The sequence below is a fragment of the Zonotrichia albicollis genome, chromosome 18 (genome assembly GCF_047830755.1).
Source record: "Zonotrichia albicollis isolate bZonAlb1 chromosome 18, bZonAlb1.hap1, whole genome shotgun sequence".
NCBI lineage: Eukaryota > Metazoa > Chordata > Aves > Passeriformes > Passerellidae > Zonotrichia > Zonotrichia albicollis.
Window position 1 is genome coordinate 14,009,074 of NC_133836.1, and position 19,546 is coordinate 14,028,619.

A 19,546-nucleotide genomic window follows, 5' to 3' on the forward strand; every position below is an offset into this window, starting at 1 on the left:
ACTCCCTGTGATTTCAGAGACTGGAAGGGATATGGGCAGCCGTGCAGCCTCATCCTTGCCAAGGCATCCCCAGACATAGCCCAGCATGACCCTGGCACAATGTCCATAGGGGATGTTCCTCACTTCATAGGTTGGAATTACTTCAGAGTGCAATCCCACCAGTGCTGGGGATGCATTTTTGGCCCTGGTTGAAGCCACCTTGTCATCCGCTTTTGACTCATCCACTCCAAAGCGGACAAATTACGTCTGAAACGCTCCTGATAAAATAATTTAAAACATCTGTAGCTGCTTCCAAGCTGGAGCAGGGGAATAGTCCGATATTCCTGCCCATGCATCCCATGGGATGGGCTGGGGTGGAACCGCCTGGAAATCTCCGGCCGGGGCCCGGGGTGGGTCCCGAGGCTGCCAGGAGCGGCAGGGACCGGGATGAGCGGGAATCGCGACTGGGAGCAGGGGGCGGGGCAATGGGCGTGGCCATACGGAGGAACTGGCTCGGGATTGGCTGCTTCTGGGAGCGGGGCTTGTGACGACTGGAGGGGCGAGGCTTGAGCGTCTCGGGGGCGGGACGGGGCGATGGAGACGTGGGGCGAACCCGCGCATGCGCAAAATGCTACAGGAGGCAGGGGTCGAGCGGCGCTGCGCAGCCGCAGATCGCAGGAGGGCCGTGCGGGAGCGCCTGAGGGGGAGGTAGCCGGCGGGGCCATGGCGCGGCCCGGCGGGTTCGAGGCGGCCGAGCAGCAGCAGCAGCAGCAGGAGGTGCCGTCCCGGCAGCAGGAGCGGCACTACCGGCTGCTGGCCGAGCTGCAGGCGCTTGTCAAGGCGCTGCCCAGGTGAGCGGAGCCCGAGGGGGGCCAGGGGCCGCTGCCGGTGCCGGCGCCGACCCGGTTTGTGCCCGCAGTGCCTGCCAGCAGCGCCTCTCGTACACGACGTTGTCCGAGCTGGCGCTGGCGCTGCTGGATGGGACCGTGTTCGAGATCGTGCAGGGGCTGCTGGAGATCCAGCACCTCACCGAGAAGAACCTGTACAGCCAGCGGCGGCAGCTGCACAGCGAGCACCGCGGTACCGGGGCCGCCGTGGGGGGACTGGAGAGGGGAGCGCTGGGGCGAGGGCCACAAGGGCGGCCGTGCTAGAGCACTGGGGGGGACAGAGCGGGTGGGCAACTCAGGAGAAACGGGGGTGGCACTGCAGGGAAGTGATGGGCACCGTGCGGGAGGAGACGGGCCTGGGGCATCTCTGGGGTGGGGAGGGGGTTCGGGGGATTCTGGCGGTGGGGGGACACCAGGGAGACAGGATGAGGGGGCAGTGGGGGTTTGGGGATGGCACTGGGGGGGGAGGGGGGTGACATTGAGGGGGCGGGGAGTGACTTTGGGGGGCAGGTTATGAGACAGTGGAGGACACTGCGGGTGACACTAGAGGGCACTGGGGGACTGTGATGGGGACACTGGAGGTGATGCTGAGAGGGACAGCTTGGGGGGGTTTTGGGGTGGTTTGTGGCGCCCTGGGGGTGGGTTGTGACGGCATAAGGGAGCTACAGGGAATGACATTGCACGTTGTGGGGAGGGCACTGGAGGGAGGAAGGGGTGGCACTGGGGGCACCTGGCAGTTGTGTGCCCTCCTGAGCCCCCCGTGCCATTGGCAGGGCTGAAGCAGGAGCTGTTCCATCGGCACAAGGAGGCCCAGCAGTGCTGCAGGCCCCACAACTTGCCATTGCTCCGTGCAGCCCAGCAGCGTGAGATGGAGGTGAGAGGGGCTGGGCTGGAGGTGGGGATGGCAGGAAGGCAGAGCTGTGTCCCTTCCCAGGACTCCTACAGCCCCGTTGCTGCAGGAGCTCTGCAGCATCTCCAGAGGGTTTGGCTGTTCCTATCCTGCAGCCTCAGGAGACACCAGCTGTCCTGGGTGGCCTGGAAACTAGCACAGACCTGGTTTCCCCACCTCAGTCTAGAGGCCTGCTCGTCTTGCTCTGCCTTTTGTCCTCTCAAGGTAGGGGTGCAGGCTCTTGCCATCCCTGGTGTGATCTGAGCATTGTGGAAGCTCAGGAGCCTGCTCCAAAGGCAATACTCTCCACAGCACTTTAATGATCCATCATTATCTGATGGCCTGAAGCCTGTATAGGATAGGTGTACCTATCCTATGGGAGTACCACTGATAAGGAGGAAACACTTCCAGTTTCATAATTACAGTAAGAGTTTCTGAGAGCATCCCAAAGCATTTCAAAAAGATTCGGTCCCAGAGGACTTTTCTGTCACCTCTTGGTGATAGAGGCAGTTTTGTAAGACAATGGCAAGTAGCTGGTTATGTTAGTCAGTGGAGTTGAAATGTGGGGGTAAGCTACTTTGGTCCACATGAGGTGAATGAGAACAGTTTCCTGCCTTGGCCCATGGCAGCACCATGTCAGTGCTTGCTGTTGTTGGATTCTCTGGTGTTTCCACATTCCTCATTTCCTGTCAAGGTAACTAAAGCCAGGCTGGACCTCTGGTACCTGTCCTTGTTGCTTCTGTCTCTGAGTAACTTAGACATCCAGCAGGAATCTCCACTGCCTGTTTTCAACACTTCCAGTATTTCATTGAATTGCCCAAGACTTCTCCTTGTCTTACATGCTGTGCAACTTCCTCCTACCTGCCCTCTACCTTTCTTCTGTTTTCCTCTCCCAGGTGTTAATAGAGTCACTTCTTCCTGTCTTTATCCTCCGACAGTTCTGCTGTAGAGCATTTTGGGAACAGATTGATCATCTCTGTTGTATCTGATGTGTGTAATTGGAGGTGCCCTCTGTGGTTAAAGGTTTCCATGCCCAGCTCCCATGGGATAACTTGGGATTGGTTTCACAGGACAGGTAATACAAGGTGTATGTTTTAGATGTTTGGCTCCTCAGTGGAGCCCATGGCATTTAGAAAAGCTTAGCCCATCATGCAGGGTCCATGGCCAGCAGGGCTGAAGCAAAACTTGTGTGCCTCAGATTTGTCCAAGATGTGGCACTTTTCTCTAACCCAGAATTAGATGCCAACACTAAGCAATGTGAGGCACTTAAGTTTGGTGTTTTGTTCAAGTCCAAAGAAAGTCAGTTCTCCAGCATAGTAAGTGAAGGAGGCAATGGCCCACTGAGGTGGGTGGGAGAAGGGAAAATCTGGGGAATGAGGCATTTTAATCTGTTGTGTCTCCCACAAAGGAATTAAACCCCTGGACTGAAGAAGGTGTGAGGACAGAGCTTGCTTAGGTTTGTTCCTCAGCATCCTTTGGTGAAGGAGCAGTCATCACTCTGCCTTGGCTTCTGTTGGAGCTGGAGTTGTCTTGAGTTTCTTCCCATTTATTGCCATGAGACCCTGCCCTGAATGTTTTCTCTGGAGCAGCTTTTGTGCAGTCACCTTCTAGGGGATCCAAGTTCTGGATCTGTGAAGGTTTCTCACTGTGACGTGCTAATTGTGGGCTCTGCATCCAGGAGATGTTCCACAGGTAGCTCCTGCCCCATGTGAGTGAGAGCTGCTCTTTGTTAGGTCACAGCTTGGTGCAGACACACCTCAGCCCTTCCCCACACTGTTCATGGCCAAGAGCTCTGTCACACAAATTCTGAATTTTCACTAGGAATTGTGCCAGGGTGGAGGTGTTCGTCTCCCCTCCAAAGCCATTTTAACCACCAGCCACTGGGGTTTGTGACTTCTGCCTTTCTGTGCAGTAGGAATAGTTTTAGCACATGGATGTTTCCAGCTGAACATATGCCTGAGTTCTCTATTACAAAGGGACAGCGTTGCATGAATGAAATTATGAAAACTTGCGGCTTTTCACAGAATCACGCAGTAAGCTGAGTCAGAACAAACCCACCAGGATCATCCAGCCCAGCTCCTGTCCCTGCCCAGACCCCCAACAACCCCACCCTGTCCATCCCTGGCAGTGCTGCCCAAAGGCTCCTGGAGCTCTGGCAGCCTCGGGGCCGTGCCCATTCCCTGGGCAGCCTGGGCAGTGCCAGCACCCTCTGGGGGAAGAGCCTTGCCCTGATATCCAGCCTGACCCTCCCTGACACAACTTCAAGTCATTCCCACAGGTCCTGTCACTGATCACTACAGAGAACAGATTAGTGTCTGCCCCTCTTCTTTGCCTTTCAAGGAAGTTTTAATTTTCAGTGAGTCTTCCCTCAGTCTCCTCCAGCTGAACAGACCATCTGCTCCTCATATGGTTTCCTCTCAAGGCCCTTCACCATGTTTGTTGCCTTCCTTTGGATGCTCTCTAATGATTTATTTATTTCCTGCTTCTTGCAGGAGAAGCACAGAATGATGGAATGGTTTGGTTTAGGAGGGACCTTCAAGTTCATCCAGTCCCACATCCTGCCATGGGTGGGGACACCTGGCACTATCCCAGGTTGCTCCAAGCCCCATCCAACCTGGCTTTGGACACTGCCAGGGGTGGGGCAGCCACAGCTTCTCTGAACAACTTTTGTCATTGTGTCACCATCCTCAAAGGGAAGAATTCCCTCTTAACATCTAGTCTAATTCTGCCCTCTCCATATGAAGCCATTCCCCCTTGTTGTGTCTCTCCACCCCTTGCCCCAAGTCCCTCTCCATCTCTCTTGGAGCACCTTTAGGCACTGGAAGGGGCTCAAGGTCCCACAAAGTCTTCAGCCCTTGGAGCATCTCCTTGCCTTCCTCTGGACTTGCTTTAGCAGCTCCGTGTCCTTGCTGTGCTAGGCCCCCAGAGCTGGAGGCAGCTCTGTAGGTGCGGTCTCACCTGAGCAGAGCAGCAGAATCTGCGCCTTCACTCTGCTGCCCAGCCTACAAAAATGAGCCTGTCATTGTTCTTTGACGGGGTTTGATGATTCCTGGTGTTCCCTGTGGCTTGCAAAGGAAGTCTGCTGTTCAGTGCAGCCTGGTGAGGTTGTATCACCTCTGCACACATGGGACTCTTCACTTGATCTGTTCTCTGCTTGTCCCCTGCAGTGCTGCTCGCTGCTTCCACTCCTGATTTCCAGCATGCCTTTGTTTGCTGGGCTCCATTCTTCTCTGGAGGCATCACAGAATGACACTGCTGGAGCTTGGGCAGATGTTGGTGAGACAGGAGTGGCCATGTCCTCCTGGTTGGAGCTATTCTGGCAAAGTTCTTCTTTCATAATGTTTTCAGTCTGTCAAAAATAGAGCCCAGCATTCAGATCCTTCCAGAAACAAATAGGATCTGTATGGGGTTCACAGCCCCAGTACCATATTAGTGTCCAGGGAGCCATCTTGATGAGCTTCAGTGGCCTAGGTTATTTCTCCAAGGATTCCTTCAGCCTACCTGAGAGGGGCACATAGTTCTTGGGCTGAGCTCAGCCATAGCTCAGGTGGTGACTCATCAGAGAAAGTGATTCAGATACTGTGGTCTTTCCTCATGGTCTTTCCTGGCCTCCAAACACTCAGAGAGCCGGCTGTTCCCATGACTTCCTTGCATTTTCTAGAGTGGCAGCTTTGCAGGTGGAGGTGTTAAGACCTGGGGCTCTGCTGGTTTTCCATTGCTGTCCTTGGACTCATCAGGAGAGATTCAGGGCCTGGTTGCTCTTTGAGTTCCAAGTGAAAATTTTAGAGATGAGAAAGAGATGGGAGGAACGCAGGTATTCCACTTTCCCATTGACTTTTAACGTTTTTCAGGCTATGGAGCAACAGATCCGAGAGGAGCAGCGAATGATGGATGAGAAGATAGTCTTGGAATTGGACCAAAAAGTAATCGACCAGCAGAGCACCCTGGAGAAGGCCGGGGTGTCTGGCTTCTACATCACCACCAACCCCCAGGTCGGTGTTTGAGCACGGCAGGGGAGCTGTTCTGACCAGAGCTTGGAGGGACAGGACAAGGGGGAATGGCTTCCCACAACCAGAGGGCGGGCTTAGGTGGGATATTAAGGAGAAATTTTTTTTTTGGAAGGCTGGTAAGGCACAGGTTACCCAGAGCAGCTGTGGCTGCCCCTGGATCCCTGGAAGTGTTCAAAGCCAGGCTGGATGGGGCTTGGAGCAGCCTGGGATAGTGGAAGGTGTGCCTGCCCATGGTAGGGGGTGGAAAGGGATGACCTTTAAAAATCCCTTCCAACCTCAACCATTCCATGATTGTTTAACAGTGCTCTTGGGTTGGTATCTTTAATTTTTTTTAAAAAATCTCGCTGTAGATAAATTGGGGATGGGTGTGTCAGACAGAACACTCTGTCCTTTGCCTCCCTACTGGTGGGTGGTGTGTGCTGGACAGAGCTTGTACTCAGTTCATAACTAAAGAGCAGAAACCCAGGTACCCTTTGGCAGCATTCCCAACTTCCCGCAGTACTTTTTTCCATTGTGGGGGACCAAAACACTGTGCCAACAGCCTGCAGTCCTGTGAATCTCAAATGGGTCTGAAAAGCACTAAAAGAATTCATTTACTGCATTTATATTCAGCTTAGCTATGAAAACTGACTTCAAGACTGTTTATTAGGCACCTTGTTCATTCTTGCATGTGACTTGCTGGAGCTGATGATCTCAGGCTGTGATAAAGAATTGTTCCCAGTTTCCCCAGGGCATTTGCTCTCACATTATCTGAGGAGTCACCTGGGTTTGTGCACATTATCCTTATTTATTTATTCCTTTATGTCCTTTGTTCCTGCCACCACAGGAACAAAAAACCTCAAAATTCCCAAGTCTTGTTGTAAAGCCATACAAGTTTGCAGGGAACACAGAGACAGGCTGTTCTTAACTCTGTTTTTTCAGCTGATTAAATGTCACTTTGATAAAAACCTACTGCTGAGAAAAGACTGCTTAAATGAAGCCAAACAGGCATTTTCTAACACCCACCCGCATGATTCCCGGTTGTGGAGCCTTGAACAAGCCTGTCCTTTTTTCAGTGTTGCTATTCCCTGGTTGTATAATGCAGAGAGCCTGTTCTCTCCCTCCTGCCCTGCCCTTCATGTTGTTTTTATAAGCAATAAGCCTCATTAGGGTTCCTCTTTGCTGTGTTTGTGTATGTTCACCTTTGGGATAGATGCCAAGACCAACCCGGATCTTGGCTTGTGCCTGTGAGTGCCACCAAGAAATCCCTGCTGGAATCTGTTCACACGGTTCCCATCAGCTGATGTGTTTCCCCCCCAGTCTGTATGAAATGCTTCCTTGTGCAGGGGATATATTCTTACAAAAATAGGTTTTTATTTCCATAGCTCCGTGTCTGCGGGGCTGAGTCACAGACCTACACTCACAAATTATTGGCTCCACCATGTTGTCTCTGAGCTAGATGTAATTAAAGAACAAGCAGGTGGCAAAGGAACTGTGAGCTGATGTTGATGTCTCCAATAGATTGTGGTCCTGGAAAAGGGAGTTTTCCAGAAACAGGGAATGAAATGCTTGCAGGGAATTAGATGCACCAGCACAGCCATGTGTTGTGCCTGCCTTGGATCCCACTCAGAGGGTTCCCAAAGTGATCCCTCCTCTTCCTGCCCTTCTATGCTGGGAAGGGGTCAGGAATTTGGAAATACTACAACTCCCAACAGCGTGTGGGGAGGGGCCTGGAGAACCTTTACTGGGGCTGCTGGCCCTCCTCAGCCTGCCAGCCCTCATAGCCCTAGCACATTTATCATGGTCAAGAAGAAAGATCCTTAAGGAAACCTCAAGTGCTGGGATTCTTAAGACAGCCACAGTTTGCAGCAGGTCTGGTAAGATGTCACTGCTCCATGTTTTAGAGAAACACCTGAACAAGATGAAGCATTTGGTTTTTAGCTGCCTGGTTGATTTTTTTTGTAATTCCCTAAGAACAAGAAGCTCTTGGGGAGGTGGTACAGGCCAGTCCTTCCTGCTTCCTGCAGCAGGGAGTGGAATCATCTCTTTGCACAAACATTTTTCTCCCTTTGCAGGAGCTGACTCTACAGATGAATTTGCTGGAGCTGATTCGGAAGCTGCAGCAGAAGGAAGCTGAGGCTGAGAAGACTTTTTCCTGAAAGAGCAAATCTACTGTTCACCTCCCAGAGTTTTTCCTCTGACTTCCCTCTAAACAGACTGTCCATGCATTTTCTTTGTTTTGTGTCAGGAAGAGGCTACAGGAGTAGAAGAAATTGCTGAGACACTTAGATTAGAGCTGGGGTAGGCAGAGCCCAGCACAGGGGATGGTTTGGAGCCTGGGGATGGCTCTCAGGTCCTCAGAGCAGTGTCAGCTGCATCTGGCTCAGCTGGGAGAAGATGGAGCATGGTCACCTGCCAGGAGTGACCTCAGTGATGCTGAGGCCATCACTGAGCCAAGGCTGGGCTGAGCACTGAGCACACAGAGCCCCGCTGTGTGAGGCTGGCCCTGTGTTTAGATTATATAACTGGGGAGGGGGGAACAATTCCAAGGATGCTTCTGTGTGTTGTTAAGGCAGGAACAACCTCTTAGACAGGCAGACCCTTCCCAGAGTCTCCTCCAGGCTGGTACCAGCATTATCTGTATTCATTTATCTGTATACTGGCCAGCATCATCTGTATTAAAGGAGGATTTCAGGCCTCAGCCCAGAGTTACTGGACTGGTGTTTGCAGTGTTCCCATTGACTCAGAAAGCAGAGCTTTTGCTTTCTTCTTTTAAACCAGTTTCCAAATTAAGAAAAATAAAACACTTTCCTTTTGGGGCTGCAGCTTTCTGAATGCCAGTGGTTGTGTTTGTCCTGTCCTCAGTTGATGAGTGGGGCTTGTGGTGGATTAGATGGAAGCTGGGGAGGAATCTGGAGTGTTTCTGAGATCTTTCAGGGTGTTGGAAGAGCTTGTGGGTGGCCTTATGGTGGGGAAAGCTGGTGCTGGAGGAGACCAACACAAGATCAGAGCTACAAGGACCAAGGAGGTTTTTGGAAATTCAGGGCTGAGGCCCCCTCCCATTTCCATCATGTGTGGGTGTTCCCTCCTGCTGTGATTCAAGAGCTGGAGACAAGACCTACTGCTTGTGTGGAGTCTTCACCTCCTGGATGAAAGTCCCCATCTGGAAAGCAGGCTGGTATGGGACCTGCAGCACTGCAAAGTCCCCACAGACCTCCTGGAACTGTGTTGCTCCTGGACCCTTAGGTGGGAGCTCTGTGCCACACTGCTGAGCAGTGGTGAGGGGCAAGGTGGGCAACATTCCCCTCTGGAGACACCTTCATCCTCCTGGGAAGACACAGGGTAGCCACTGGTGCAGGCTGGCTGAAGTCAGCATCTGTGGTCAGGTTTGTGACCAGAGCAATTGGCAAGGAAATTGCTCCCTGAGGTGAGGCTGGGGAAGGCAGGGGTGAACAGTGGGTTCTGTTGCAGGAAAGGATGCCCAGGTGCTGGGGGTGTCACGTTGCCTCCCAGAAGCTTCCCTGTCCTCTGCACAAGCTCTCTGGGATGGCTGGAGCAGCAGCAGAGTGAGGGTGTGCTTGGAGGAGCTGGGATCAAGGTTCCTGCCCTGTGGGGTGAGGGATGGAGTCCACCTGGGTGCAGAGCCCCTGGGACCCAGGGCTGCTGCTGTCTACAGGGAGAGCGGGTGCCAGGGGCTGTTCTGGCACTGCCATGGCAACAGTAGCTCTCGGGCTTCCTGCTTCTGCCATCTGTTTGCAGATGGCTCTGCCAGGCAGCTGATTGCATCCAAGCTGAAATTTTCCATGCCTGTGCTCAGGTTGGGTTTCAGAAAGGTCAGGGTGGAGAGCTGCAGGGGGTTACACATGGGTAGCTGGTGGGAAAGGTTATCCTAAGGGAGCAAAGCCCTTGGGATGTGATCAGATCAGCAGGATTTCAGGAGAGGAACACTTGCTAAGCCCCTGAAGCTGAACAGTACAACATGGAGGATACTGATATTTTTCCAAGCGAGTGTCATTGTGTCACCAGAGGGGGACACCATCCCACAGCATTGCTGTGCCCCAGCCACTGCAGTTGTGGTGCTGCCAGTAACACAGGGCAGCCCTGGTGAGAGCAACCCGAGGGGGCTGGAAATTCTGTTGAGCTTTGGCTGGCACTTTGACCTGTGCAGCTCCCAAACTCTCAACTGGTGTTCCAGGAACATGTGTTTGGCTTCAGGCATCCATAGACCTGGACCAAAGGTGCCTGCCCAGAGCTCCATGTATGCCAGAAATTACATGGAGAGGGGATGCAACCCAAGGATCAAGTTCCCTGTTCAGGTGCAAGGTGACTGACATAAGAGCTATGGCTCCGGGCCAGCCCCATGTTCACCCAGGAGCTGGTGGAAGGTGAGTAATGGGTGGCAGGAAGGGACAAATCCTGTTTATTCCTTCCTTTTCCTATATTTTGGGCTGTTGAGGAGAAGAGCAAGGTCCCCTCCACATAGGAGGTCAATCCAGTGTGATAAAGGTGAGTGTGTTCAGGTGAGAGCCCTCAAGAGTTGCACTGTGGGCTCTGAGTTGTGGGTGCAACTTGAGGGTGACATTTGGGGTGGTGACTGGTGGGTCCATGAAAATGTCAGCTTAAGTGCCTGGGAGCCATCAGAAAACTAGATGAAACATGAGAAGGGGATCAGAGAAGAAAATTAAAAACATGTTGCTGCTGTGAAGCACCTAAATAAATTCCTTCACTCTGACAAAGGCACAGTAGGGATGGCACAAGCTCTGCAAAGGCCCTGGGGACACCAGGGATCTGGAACACCTTCCAGCTGAGCTGGACTCCTCTATCTTTGACAAAGGGCACAAGAGGGGGCAGGGTGGAGATAAAAGTTAGGGTGACATGGAGAGGGACTTCACTCTCTAGAAACACAAAAGCAGCAGCATTGCAGGGCACCTGTAACAGGCAGGTTTGGGAGGAATGAGTGACTGCCTGGGAAACTCCTGCCCCAGGGGGCTGCAGAGGCAGAAGGTTTATGGAGGTTCAGGAGGAGGTGAAGCACTTCTGGAAAAGAAACACCTTTTGACTTAGAGATGGATAGAGGTGATTCCCCTTCACTGCCCTGCAGAGCCAGGGGGAAACACCACAGGCTTTTGCTCAGGATTTGTGCTCCTGGCCAGGCAGGAGGACTGTGCGCTGGAGAGGCCTCTTCAGGAGCTCCTCCTCCCACAGCTTTCTCCACACCTCAGTTTCTTCATGACAAACACCTGAGCACAGAGGATGTGCCTGCCCTTCACGTAGCTGCTCCAGAGCAGAGTGAGTAGAGGCAGAGGAGCAGAATCTCAGCCTCTCGCTCCATCCAGAACTGCATCCAGGGGATGGGATTTGGGATAACTGCTCCATTACAGAATCACAGAGTAGTTTGGGTTAGAAGAGACCTTGGATTAGAAGCTCATGAGCAGGAACACCTTCTACTATCCCAGGTTGCTTCAAGCCCTGTCCAGCCGGGCCTTGGGCACTTCCAGGGATCCAGGGACAACCACAGCTGCCCTGGGCACCCTGTGCCAGGGCCTGCCCACCCTCATAGCCAAGAATTCCTTCCTAATAACCCATATAATCCTGCCATTCGTCACTAGGAAGCCATTCCCCCTTGTCACTCCAGGTCCTTGTCCCAAGTCCCTCTCCAGCTCTCTTGGAACCCCTTTAGGCATGGGAAAGAGCTCTAACGTCTTCCTGGAGCCTTCTCCAGGCTGAACACCCTCAGCTCTCCCAGTCTGCCTCCGGAGCAGCCCAGGCTGCAGCCTCTGGAACGTCTGCATGAACACCCTGCATCCCGTTTCTGTGCGGCTCCAGAAATCCAGACTCCCTGGGGGTGCCCACCCTGGGGTCGCGGAGACACCCCTGTGTCTGCCCCTTCCAGGGGCTGGAGGTGCCGCCCCGGTACCGCAGGCTCCGCTCCCCGCTCCGGGAGGAGCCGCGGGCCCGCCCTGCCGCCGCCCTTCCGCCGAGCCCCGGGAGGCGGAGCCGGCGGCGGCGGCGGCGCGGAGCAGGTGAGGCCGGGGCCGCTGCAGGGCCCCCGCCGCCCTCGCAGGTGAGCGACAGCCCCTGGGACCGGGAGCCGGGCTGGGATCGGCGCTGTGCGGAGCGTCCTGGGGGAGCGCGGCCGGGATCGGGGTCGGGACTCGGCGCCGCCCGGAGCCGGCATCGTGGCGGGGCTGAACAGGGGCGAAACTGTCGCCTCTCGCCGCCCGGGATTAATCCGGAATCCCTACACACCCTCCTCGGTCTGGGGGTCCCCACCCTTGGCCGCCCGAACTCCGTGGATGCTCCGTGTCTAGTGGGCACCGAGCTCCGCATCCTCCCAGCTGCGCCTGTTGCGTTCCTTGGGATTGGGGACCCCGGTACTGCCAACGCCTCCGATCGCGGGGACCGGGATGTGCAGGGCTGGGAGCCTCAGCCAGCACGGATTGTGCACGTTGTCCTCACGGGCCATCATCGGTGCTGTCATTCCATCTCCTCGTGGGCTTTCCACGACCTTTTGGCCTCCGAGATGTGGACTCTGCTGTGGGGCTGCACCAGCCCTCCGTGCAGGACATGTTTTTTTACATAGGTGTGGGGCTTCTGACACAGGAAGGAGGGCAACTGGGAGGGGAGACTGTCCCCAGAGTCACCAATCACATGGAGCAGCTGGGAAGCAGCACCTGAATGTCCCTAGTGCTGTGTCCTCCCACTGTCATGATGGCAGTGCCAGTGTGCCTCGTCCCTGGCACTGGCTGGTTCTTGGTCTCCCTGGAGACTCCGATGGGAGCTGCTCTGGACTTCTGCAGCAGCTTCTGGGGAAGCAGCAGGATTCTGGGAGCAGGGAGATGCTGCATGCCCCCGTGGTGGGGTCCTGGCACAGCAGGGCGAAGTTCAAGTAGATGTTGGATAAGGTGCAGAGGAGGCAGCAGGGAAGCCTTCATCAGGGCCAAAGCAAACTGGTTTGGGCTTTAATGGGGAGATGCTGCCCTGTGAGTGCTGTGGTTTGCCTGCCACCTGGCACACTGGCACATGTCCCTGTCCTGTGCCACGCCTGGAGGAGGACACATCTCTGCTGAGCTCTATGCTGGCTGAGGAGCCAGGGACGCCTGGAATGCGCCCTGGTGGCTTTTCCACCCTGTCCCCAGCACTCGATACCTCACTACCAAGGGAATGTTCATCTCTCCCTCCCCCTCTAGCAGGTCGCCAGGCAGGATCTCACTGCTGAGGACCCCTCACTCTGCTGAGGGCAGGGCCCGCTGCCTCCACGATGGCGAGATGGCTGCCCCGCTCCACCGACCTGACCCGCTTCTGCCAGAAGCTCAACCGGGTGAAGACCCTGGAGGATGACATGATGGAGACATCCTTTAACAGATGCCTTTCCACCATCGACTTGACGCTGCTGGGCATCGGGGGCATGGTGGGCTCTGGGCTGTACGTCCTCACAGGCACCGTGGCCAAGGAGATCGCCGGCCCCGCCGTCATCGTCTCCTTCATCATCGCCGGCTTTGCCTCACTCCTGGCTGCTCTCTGCTACGCTGAGTTTGGAGCCCGTGTACCCAAGACAGGCTCTGCCTACATGTTCACCTATGTGTCCGTGGGTGAAATCTGGGCTTTCCTTATCGGCTGGAATGTGCTGCTGGAGTACATGATTGGGGGGGCTGCAGTGGCCAGGGCCTGGAGTGGCTATCTGGACTCCATCTTTAACCACAAGATCAAGAACTTCACTGAGACCCATGTGGGTGCCTGGCAGGTGCCATTCCTGGCCCACTATCCAGACTTCCTGGCAGCTGCCATCCTGCTGGTAGCTACTGCCTTCATCTCCTTTGGGGCCAAAGTGTCCTCCTGGCTCAACCACGTCTTCTCAGCCATCAGCATGGGTGTCATCCTCTTCATCCTCATTATGGGTTTTGTCCTCGCACAGCCCAAGAACTGGAGCACCCAGGAGGGTGGCTTTGCCCCATATGGGCTGTCGGGCATCATGGCTGGCACAGCCACCTGCTTCTATGCCTTTGTGGGCTTTGACGTCATTGCAGCCTCCAGTGAAGAGGCCAGGAACCCGCAGAGGGCTGTCCCCAGGGCCATCGCTTTCTCCTTGGGGCTGGCCACCGGTGCCTATATCCTGGTGTCAGTTGTGCTGACGCTGATGGTGCCCTGGCACACGCTGGACCCTGACTCTGCCCTGGCTGATGCATTCTACAGGAGGGGCTATGCCTGGGCAGGGTTTCTGGTGGCTGCTGGCTCCATCTGTGGTGAGTACAGGCAGTGGTGGGAGGGAGCTCCCCACCCTCCTGCCTTGGGGGCTGGGAACAATCTCCAGTTTGGGTTTGGGTCTGATGGGGTCTTCCTTCTTCTGCTCATCCCTCAGCAATGAACACAGTTCTGCTGAGCAACCTCTTCTCCCTGCCACGCATCGTCTACGCCATGGCCGAGGATGGGCTCTTCTTTCAGGTCTTCTCCCGAGTGCACCCCCGCACACAGGTGCCCGTGGTGGGCATCGTGGTCTTTGGGCTGCTTATGGCCCTGCTGGCCCTTGTCTTCGACCTGGAGGCCCTGGTGCAGTTCCTGTCCATCGGCACTCTGCTGGCCTACACCTTCGTGGCTGCCAGCATCATCGTGCTGCGCTTCCAGCAGCACAAGGGGGATGTCCCCGCCGCGGGGGCTGGCGGCCGGCCCAGCGCTGAGCCCCACGAGGGCCTGGCCGGCGGCGAGCTGAAGGAGTACGAGTCCTTCTCCGACAAGCTGAACCTGGTGGACAGGGACAAGGGCAAAGAGCAGCGGGAGCCAGGGCAGCTGAAGGCAGCTTTTGAGCCCTACCTGGAGTTCCTCAGCGACTTCTACCCAGGTGAGGTGGTCACGGTGGCTGTGGTGACCTTGATGGTGTCTGCCATCTGCCTCTGCTCCATCTTAGTGTTTGGCAACACCCACCTCCACCTGCCCACCTGGAGCTACTCCCTGCTGCTGGTCCTCTTCAGTCTGGGCTTCCTGCTCAGCCTCCTCCTCATCTGGGCACACGAGCAGCAGCACAGCACCCAGACTTTCCAGGTATGCCCGGGGCCCAGGCAGGAAATCCCTCTGCAGGGGTGAGGGGAGGTGGGAGCAGCTCTGATGGACCCGCAGGGCTCCCAGGCACAGCACTTTGTTGAAAGCACTACAACTGCTGAAGGAGAAGAGAGGAGAGGAAGAGGATGTTTGTGGACACCCTGTGTGGGGAGTGTTGGTGCCTCTGCTGTTACTCTGTGTGGCCACTGGTCCCCAGGAGAGGACATCCCCAGCAGTTGTGTCCATCCCATTGGATGGATCCCAGGGATTGCTCCTGTCCACCCTGGGCTCCCTTCTCTTCATCCTCACAATTCCTCTGCTCCTCTCCTACCTCAGCTCCTTACTTTGGCTGCCCTTCAGCTATGTGATGGAACCCATTTTCAGCCTCCAAACCACTTCTATGCCTCTTGTGCTCCCCCTCTCCTGTTTTCAGCCCACTTGAGCCCTGATTAGTCAGTGCAGCTTCATAACACCAGTGGTGATACCACTTCCCTGCCATGCCCCTGCCCTGGCTCCTCTAGCAAGGACCACGTTGGCTCAGGATCACTCCAGGAGCTTGTTTGGTCCTCATGATGATGCCTGTGCCCACCCTGCCAGCATGGCTCCCAGCTCCTGGCTCCATTGTTTCTTTTCCTTAAAAAAAGTGCCACTTCTAGAAATCTCAAGGTGACAGTCCCTTTGTCCTACGCATTTGCCAGTGCTGTGTTTTGTCCCTATAATTTTAAAGACTGAGAATGTGGTCCTGCAGGTGTCACCCCCTGCCAACTCCTTTTCTCCTGCAGATCCCCCTGGTGCCCCTGTCCCCAGCGCTGAGCATCATCCTCAACATCTACCTGATGCTGAAGCTCAGTTACATGACGTGGCTCCGCTTTGCCATCTGGCTGCTCTTGGGTGAGTGCTCCCATGGCTGCTCCAGGGAGGGGGAGCAGGGTTTGTCTTGGACTCTCCAGCTCCTTTGGCAGTTCCTCTCCCCCATTTATGGGTCAGTAAAGCGTATCCCGCCCCTTTCTGCCTCCAGTTCCCCTTTGGAGACACAAGGCGAGGTCTCCCATCATCTCCTGAGCCTCTCTGTTTCCCAGATTGTTACAGCTTGTTCCTGTTAAAAGTTCAGATCCTCCTTAAAGCCCTGGGCCAGAACCACCCCCTGCTCCTGCGGCAGCTCCCTGGGGCTCAGGAAGTCCTTCCCTTTCCCAGGGACTGAGGGTGCTCCCCTTGCTCTTAACGTGCTTATAACCTTGGGCAGGACACTTTTCCTCCTGCATGCGGCTCAGTTAAGCCCCCATATGGTGCTCTATCTTCTCGCTCTGCTGGGTTACTGGCCACATCCGTGCCACATTCCGCTGTGGTGCCAGCCATGCTGGTGCCAGCAGCCAGACAGTGCTGGAGCCCCTGCTGTCCCTGTCCCCGCTGCAGGCTTGCTCGTCTACTTTGGCTACGGCATCTGGCACAGCAAGGAGAACCTGCGGGAGCCGCGGGCCCAGCGTGTCAGCGCGCGCTACGTGGTGTTCCCAGGGGGCAGCCTGGAGGAGCGGGTGCAGGCGGTCCAGCCCAGCTGCCAGCCTGCCGCCGGGCTGCCGGACACCGACACGGATGACGGCAAGAGATGACAGCCCTGCCAGCGGGGGCACCTGGAGACGGGAGTGGCGGAATCTTCTCCCGCAGTCAGGCGAGAGCCCCACGCCCCTGCTCCTGGTCCTGCTCCTCTGACAGCAGAGCCACTGCGGCTGCCCAGGCTGTGGGGCTCCACCTGGAGAGGATGGGGATGCTCACCCTTCCCCACACACTTCTGACAGGTTGTGGAGGGGCTGGCTGCCTCCTTCCCCATCCCCTGCACTTGAGAGCTGGGTCTCAGCCCAGTGCCTGCCCTGCTCATGAGGAGCTGTGTCCTTGTTCACCTCTCCCCGAGCTCACCCTGGCACTGTGCCGTACATCTCCTGTCTGCCAGCACATCTGTGCAGCTGGGCATGCAGAGGTTCCCCAGGGACCAGGACAGGCAGCCCAGTGCTGCCCATGCTGACCCTCATCCTGAGTGCAGCCCCCCTCCTCCTGCACAGTCCCCTTGGGAAGGAGGCAGGGGCCAATCCTGCATCCCCACAGGCACCCCTGCCATCCCTCTGCCCAGGGCTGCTCTCCTCAAAGGCTTGGGCTGAGGGAGCTGAGGGGCAGCTGGAGACAGGACATGGAGAAGGGATATGGCCAGAGTGGGTGGCTGGGAAGGCACCCTGGGAAAGCCAGTGGAGGCTGGCACAGCAAAAGCCCAGCTGCATCTTCCCAGCTGCTCGAATTGACTGTCTGAGGGGTGGACTGGGGGCCATGCCCACAGGAAGATAATGCCATGGCCAGGCTCTTGCCCCAGTCCTGAGCAGGATGTGGATGCTCAGGACCCCAGGTACATTGCCTTGTCCCTGGAGGTCCCCAGTGGCATCCCTGGGCCGGTCTGCCTGGAGCCAGCTCCCTACTTCTGCACCTCAGCAGCACCACTTGCCCCACCATGGGGACTCAACCCCCCATGCTGCCCCTTCCAGGCTCTCTAGGGCCTGGGACAGGCTCAGCAGGTGCTTTTTTGGTATTGCCCCCTCCCCAGCAATAATCCCCATGCTTTGGGGTCACCCCAGCTGCAAGGATGCCATGGTGGTGTCCCCAGCAGCCCTGCTGGAGCCACCCCTGGCTGTTTTGCCCATGAGCCCATGGTCAGTCAAGCGTGAGGCTGCCAACTTGACAGGCCTTGCAGCACGGACACCCTGCCCCATCCTCATCCTCTGCATGCTGCAAGGGGCTGGGGCCTGTGGGCAAGCTGTTCCATCACTTCTTGCAGGCCAGTCCCTGGGGGACCCTAGAGAGACTGTGGTTACCCTCAGTAGGCTACGCTGGCTCTGGTGAGCCCCTCTGTCTGCCAGCCCTGCTCTGTCCCACCTCGTCCCTGAACTGCCGCCACTGGTGCTGTGGCCCCGCTTGGCACCTCTGTGTCGTGGCTTGTGAGCAACAGACTGATTTGATCACCTCATAAACACTGTTTCCTGCCATGGCTCTGACTGGTTGTGATCTCTGTGTCCCCAGGACTCAAGGTGGGAAGCACTCCCCAGCTGATGCTCAGGAAAGCCCCCCCAGAAAGCAGGGACAGGGAGGGTGCCCCCTGCCCCCCTACTGCCACTGGGGTTCCAGTCATGAGGACAAGCTCCAGCCAGACCCACAGAAACCAGGACCCCACGGGGCTGGTGTGGGCTGGGGCTTGATCCTTACAGTACACAAATACCCTGACACTGACCCAGATAGGACTGAACCCCACTGTGAGCAGTAAGGACAGTGCTGAGTCAGCACCAGGGCAGGGTTACTAAAGCTGCCAAAGGATGTGAGAACTGGTGCAATTCATAGGAATTATTTATAACCCACAGTCACCCCCACACTGTTGTTCTCTAGGGAAATGTCCTTCCTGGGATAACAGAGTCCTTCTTCATTAAAAAGCAGGTGTTCAACAGGCACCCAGGGAGGCACAGGCTGAACTCTCCTTAGTGACTCAGCTTTAATCCCCGTAATAAAGCCATTGTCAGCAGGACAAAGGCAAGTAAAAAGATCCACAGGACACAGAAGGAAAAGGGAGCCCAGTGCAGAGCTGGGGAAGGGCAGGAAAGTCCTCACAGAGAGGGATGGGCTGAGGGTGACTTTTATGTTCCCCTGTGGAGGAAAGTCAATGGCAGTCACATCTCTCAGCTCTCCTAGTAGGGGTCTCAATCAGCCTCTTAAGCTGTAAAAGGCCAAAGAGTTATTGAATGAGCCTTGTAACCATTGATATTTATTCTATTTAAATCTATTAATTTCTAAAAATGCACAGAAATCCCTGTTAGGCTGTGGCACACAAAGCACAGGGTCCTCCCCAGCAGAGCAGGAGGTGCCAGGGATGCAGCCAGCAGGGTATTAAAGGATTGGAGTGTAATTCTCTGGCACCTGGAAAGCTGGTGGGGCCTCCCAAGCACACTTGGGGGTTTTTTTGTAATAGGATTACAAAATTGGTTGTTTCATGTGTCATACACTATCCTACAGTGGTAACATGCTCTGCACAGAACATTTATTAATTAATTTTTAATTGACTACTCATTAATGTACACAGAAGGGGGATGGCAGCAGCCATTCTACAGGAATTTGTTCCTGAAAATTGTATTAGCAGAGAAAAAAATCCAAACTAATCAGCAAAGAAGGCTTTAAGCAACAGGCTTTAAAATGGCAGCCTGTTGTAAGAGAAAACACTGGCTGCCCAATCCATACTCTCGATTCCAAACAGATGTAAAATGAAACCAGTCCCATGTGTAACTCCCAGAACTCTGTTTCATGGAGCTCCAGGAGCAGCTACTTGCTGCTTCCCTGTGGCTGACCACACACTTGTTTTCCAGAGCAGTACCCTTCTCCAAATTAGCTTAAAAGTATAAATAAAGTCCTCTATTTTCTGGAAGCCATGCAATGATGTAGTCAGGCTGCAGGAAATCAATCTCTTTCCAGAGCTGCAGGGAGCTATGTGGGTCAGTGCTGGTGTGGCCGGTGCTGGGGCTCTGGGAACTGGGAAGGGCTTTATGGGCCATGGGGCAGCAGCAGTTCTGGCACACATGCTCTGAGCTGGATTAAGAGGGTTAATGTGAGTCCTGGATGATAATCCCCACAGAGAGCATGGGAGTGGACAGGCAGTAGCCAGGGCTGGCTGAGCCTCTCCAGTGATGCTGCTGGACTGGGAGAGTAGCTGGCAGGACAGTGCTGGTTTGCTGTGCCCTGGGAGGACAGTT

At 55.4% G+C, this 19,546-nt stretch overlaps 2 protein-coding genes across 3 annotated transcripts; both read left to right on the forward strand.

The window, feature by feature from the left end:
• The first annotated feature begins 558 nt into the window (after positions 1-558).
• Positions 559-8,569, forward strand: LOC102073140 (protein DGCR6). The gene is made up of 5 exons (XM_074554191.1): positions 559-830; positions 899-1,059; positions 1,640-1,740; positions 5,607-5,747; positions 7,820-8,569. The coding sequence occupies exons 1-5, from the start codon at positions 574-576 to the stop codon at positions 7,901-7,903; spliced, it is 744 nt and encodes a 247-aa protein (XP_074410292.1). The 5' UTR covers positions 559-573; the 3' UTR covers positions 7,904-8,569.
• A 3,082-nt stretch (positions 8,570-11,651) lies between these two features.
• SLC7A4 (solute carrier family 7 member 4) lies at positions 11,652-17,802 on the forward strand. 2 transcript variants are annotated; one of them, XM_005493790.4, is made up of 5 exons: positions 11,652-11,808; positions 12,938-13,987; positions 14,104-14,780; positions 15,560-15,668; positions 16,191-17,802. In XM_005493790.4, exons 2-5 carry the CDS (start codon positions 13,006-13,008, stop codon positions 16,382-16,384), a joined length of 1,962 nt encoding a protein of 653 aa, XP_005493847.1. In that variant the 5' UTR covers positions 11,652-11,808; positions 12,938-13,005; the 3' UTR covers positions 16,385-17,802. The 2 variants fall into 2 exon arrangements, with proteins under 2 accessions (XP_005493847.1, XP_005493846.1); XM_005493789.4 differs by having other exon boundaries at positions 11,653-11,808; positions 12,935-13,987.
• The last annotated feature ends 1,744 nt before the right edge of the window (positions 17,803-19,546 follow it).

Coding starts and splice junctions, on each gene's coding strand:
- LOC102073140 (XM_074554191.1), top strand. CDS start 574: ATGGAGACGTGGGGCGAACCCGCGCATGCGCAAAATGCTACAGGAGGC. Junction 1,060..1,639: donor GCTGCACAGCGAGCACCGCG/GTACCGGGGCCG, acceptor TGCCATTGGCAG/GGCTGAAGCAGGAGCTGTTC. Junction 1,741..5,606: donor CCCAGCAGCGTGAGATGGAG/GTGAGAGGGGCT, acceptor AACGTTTTTCAG/GCTATGGAGCAACAGATCCG.
- SLC7A4 (XM_005493790.4), top strand. CDS start 13,006: ATGGCGAGATGGCTGCCCCGCTCCACCGACCTGACCCGCTTCTGCCAG. Junction 13,988..14,103: donor GGCTGCTGGCTCCATCTGTG/GTGAGTACAGGC, acceptor CTCATCCCTCAG/CAATGAACACAGTTCTGCTG. Junction 14,781..15,559: donor ACAGCACCCAGACTTTCCAG/GTATGCCCGGGG, acceptor TTTCTCCTGCAG/ATCCCCCTGGTGCCCCTGTC.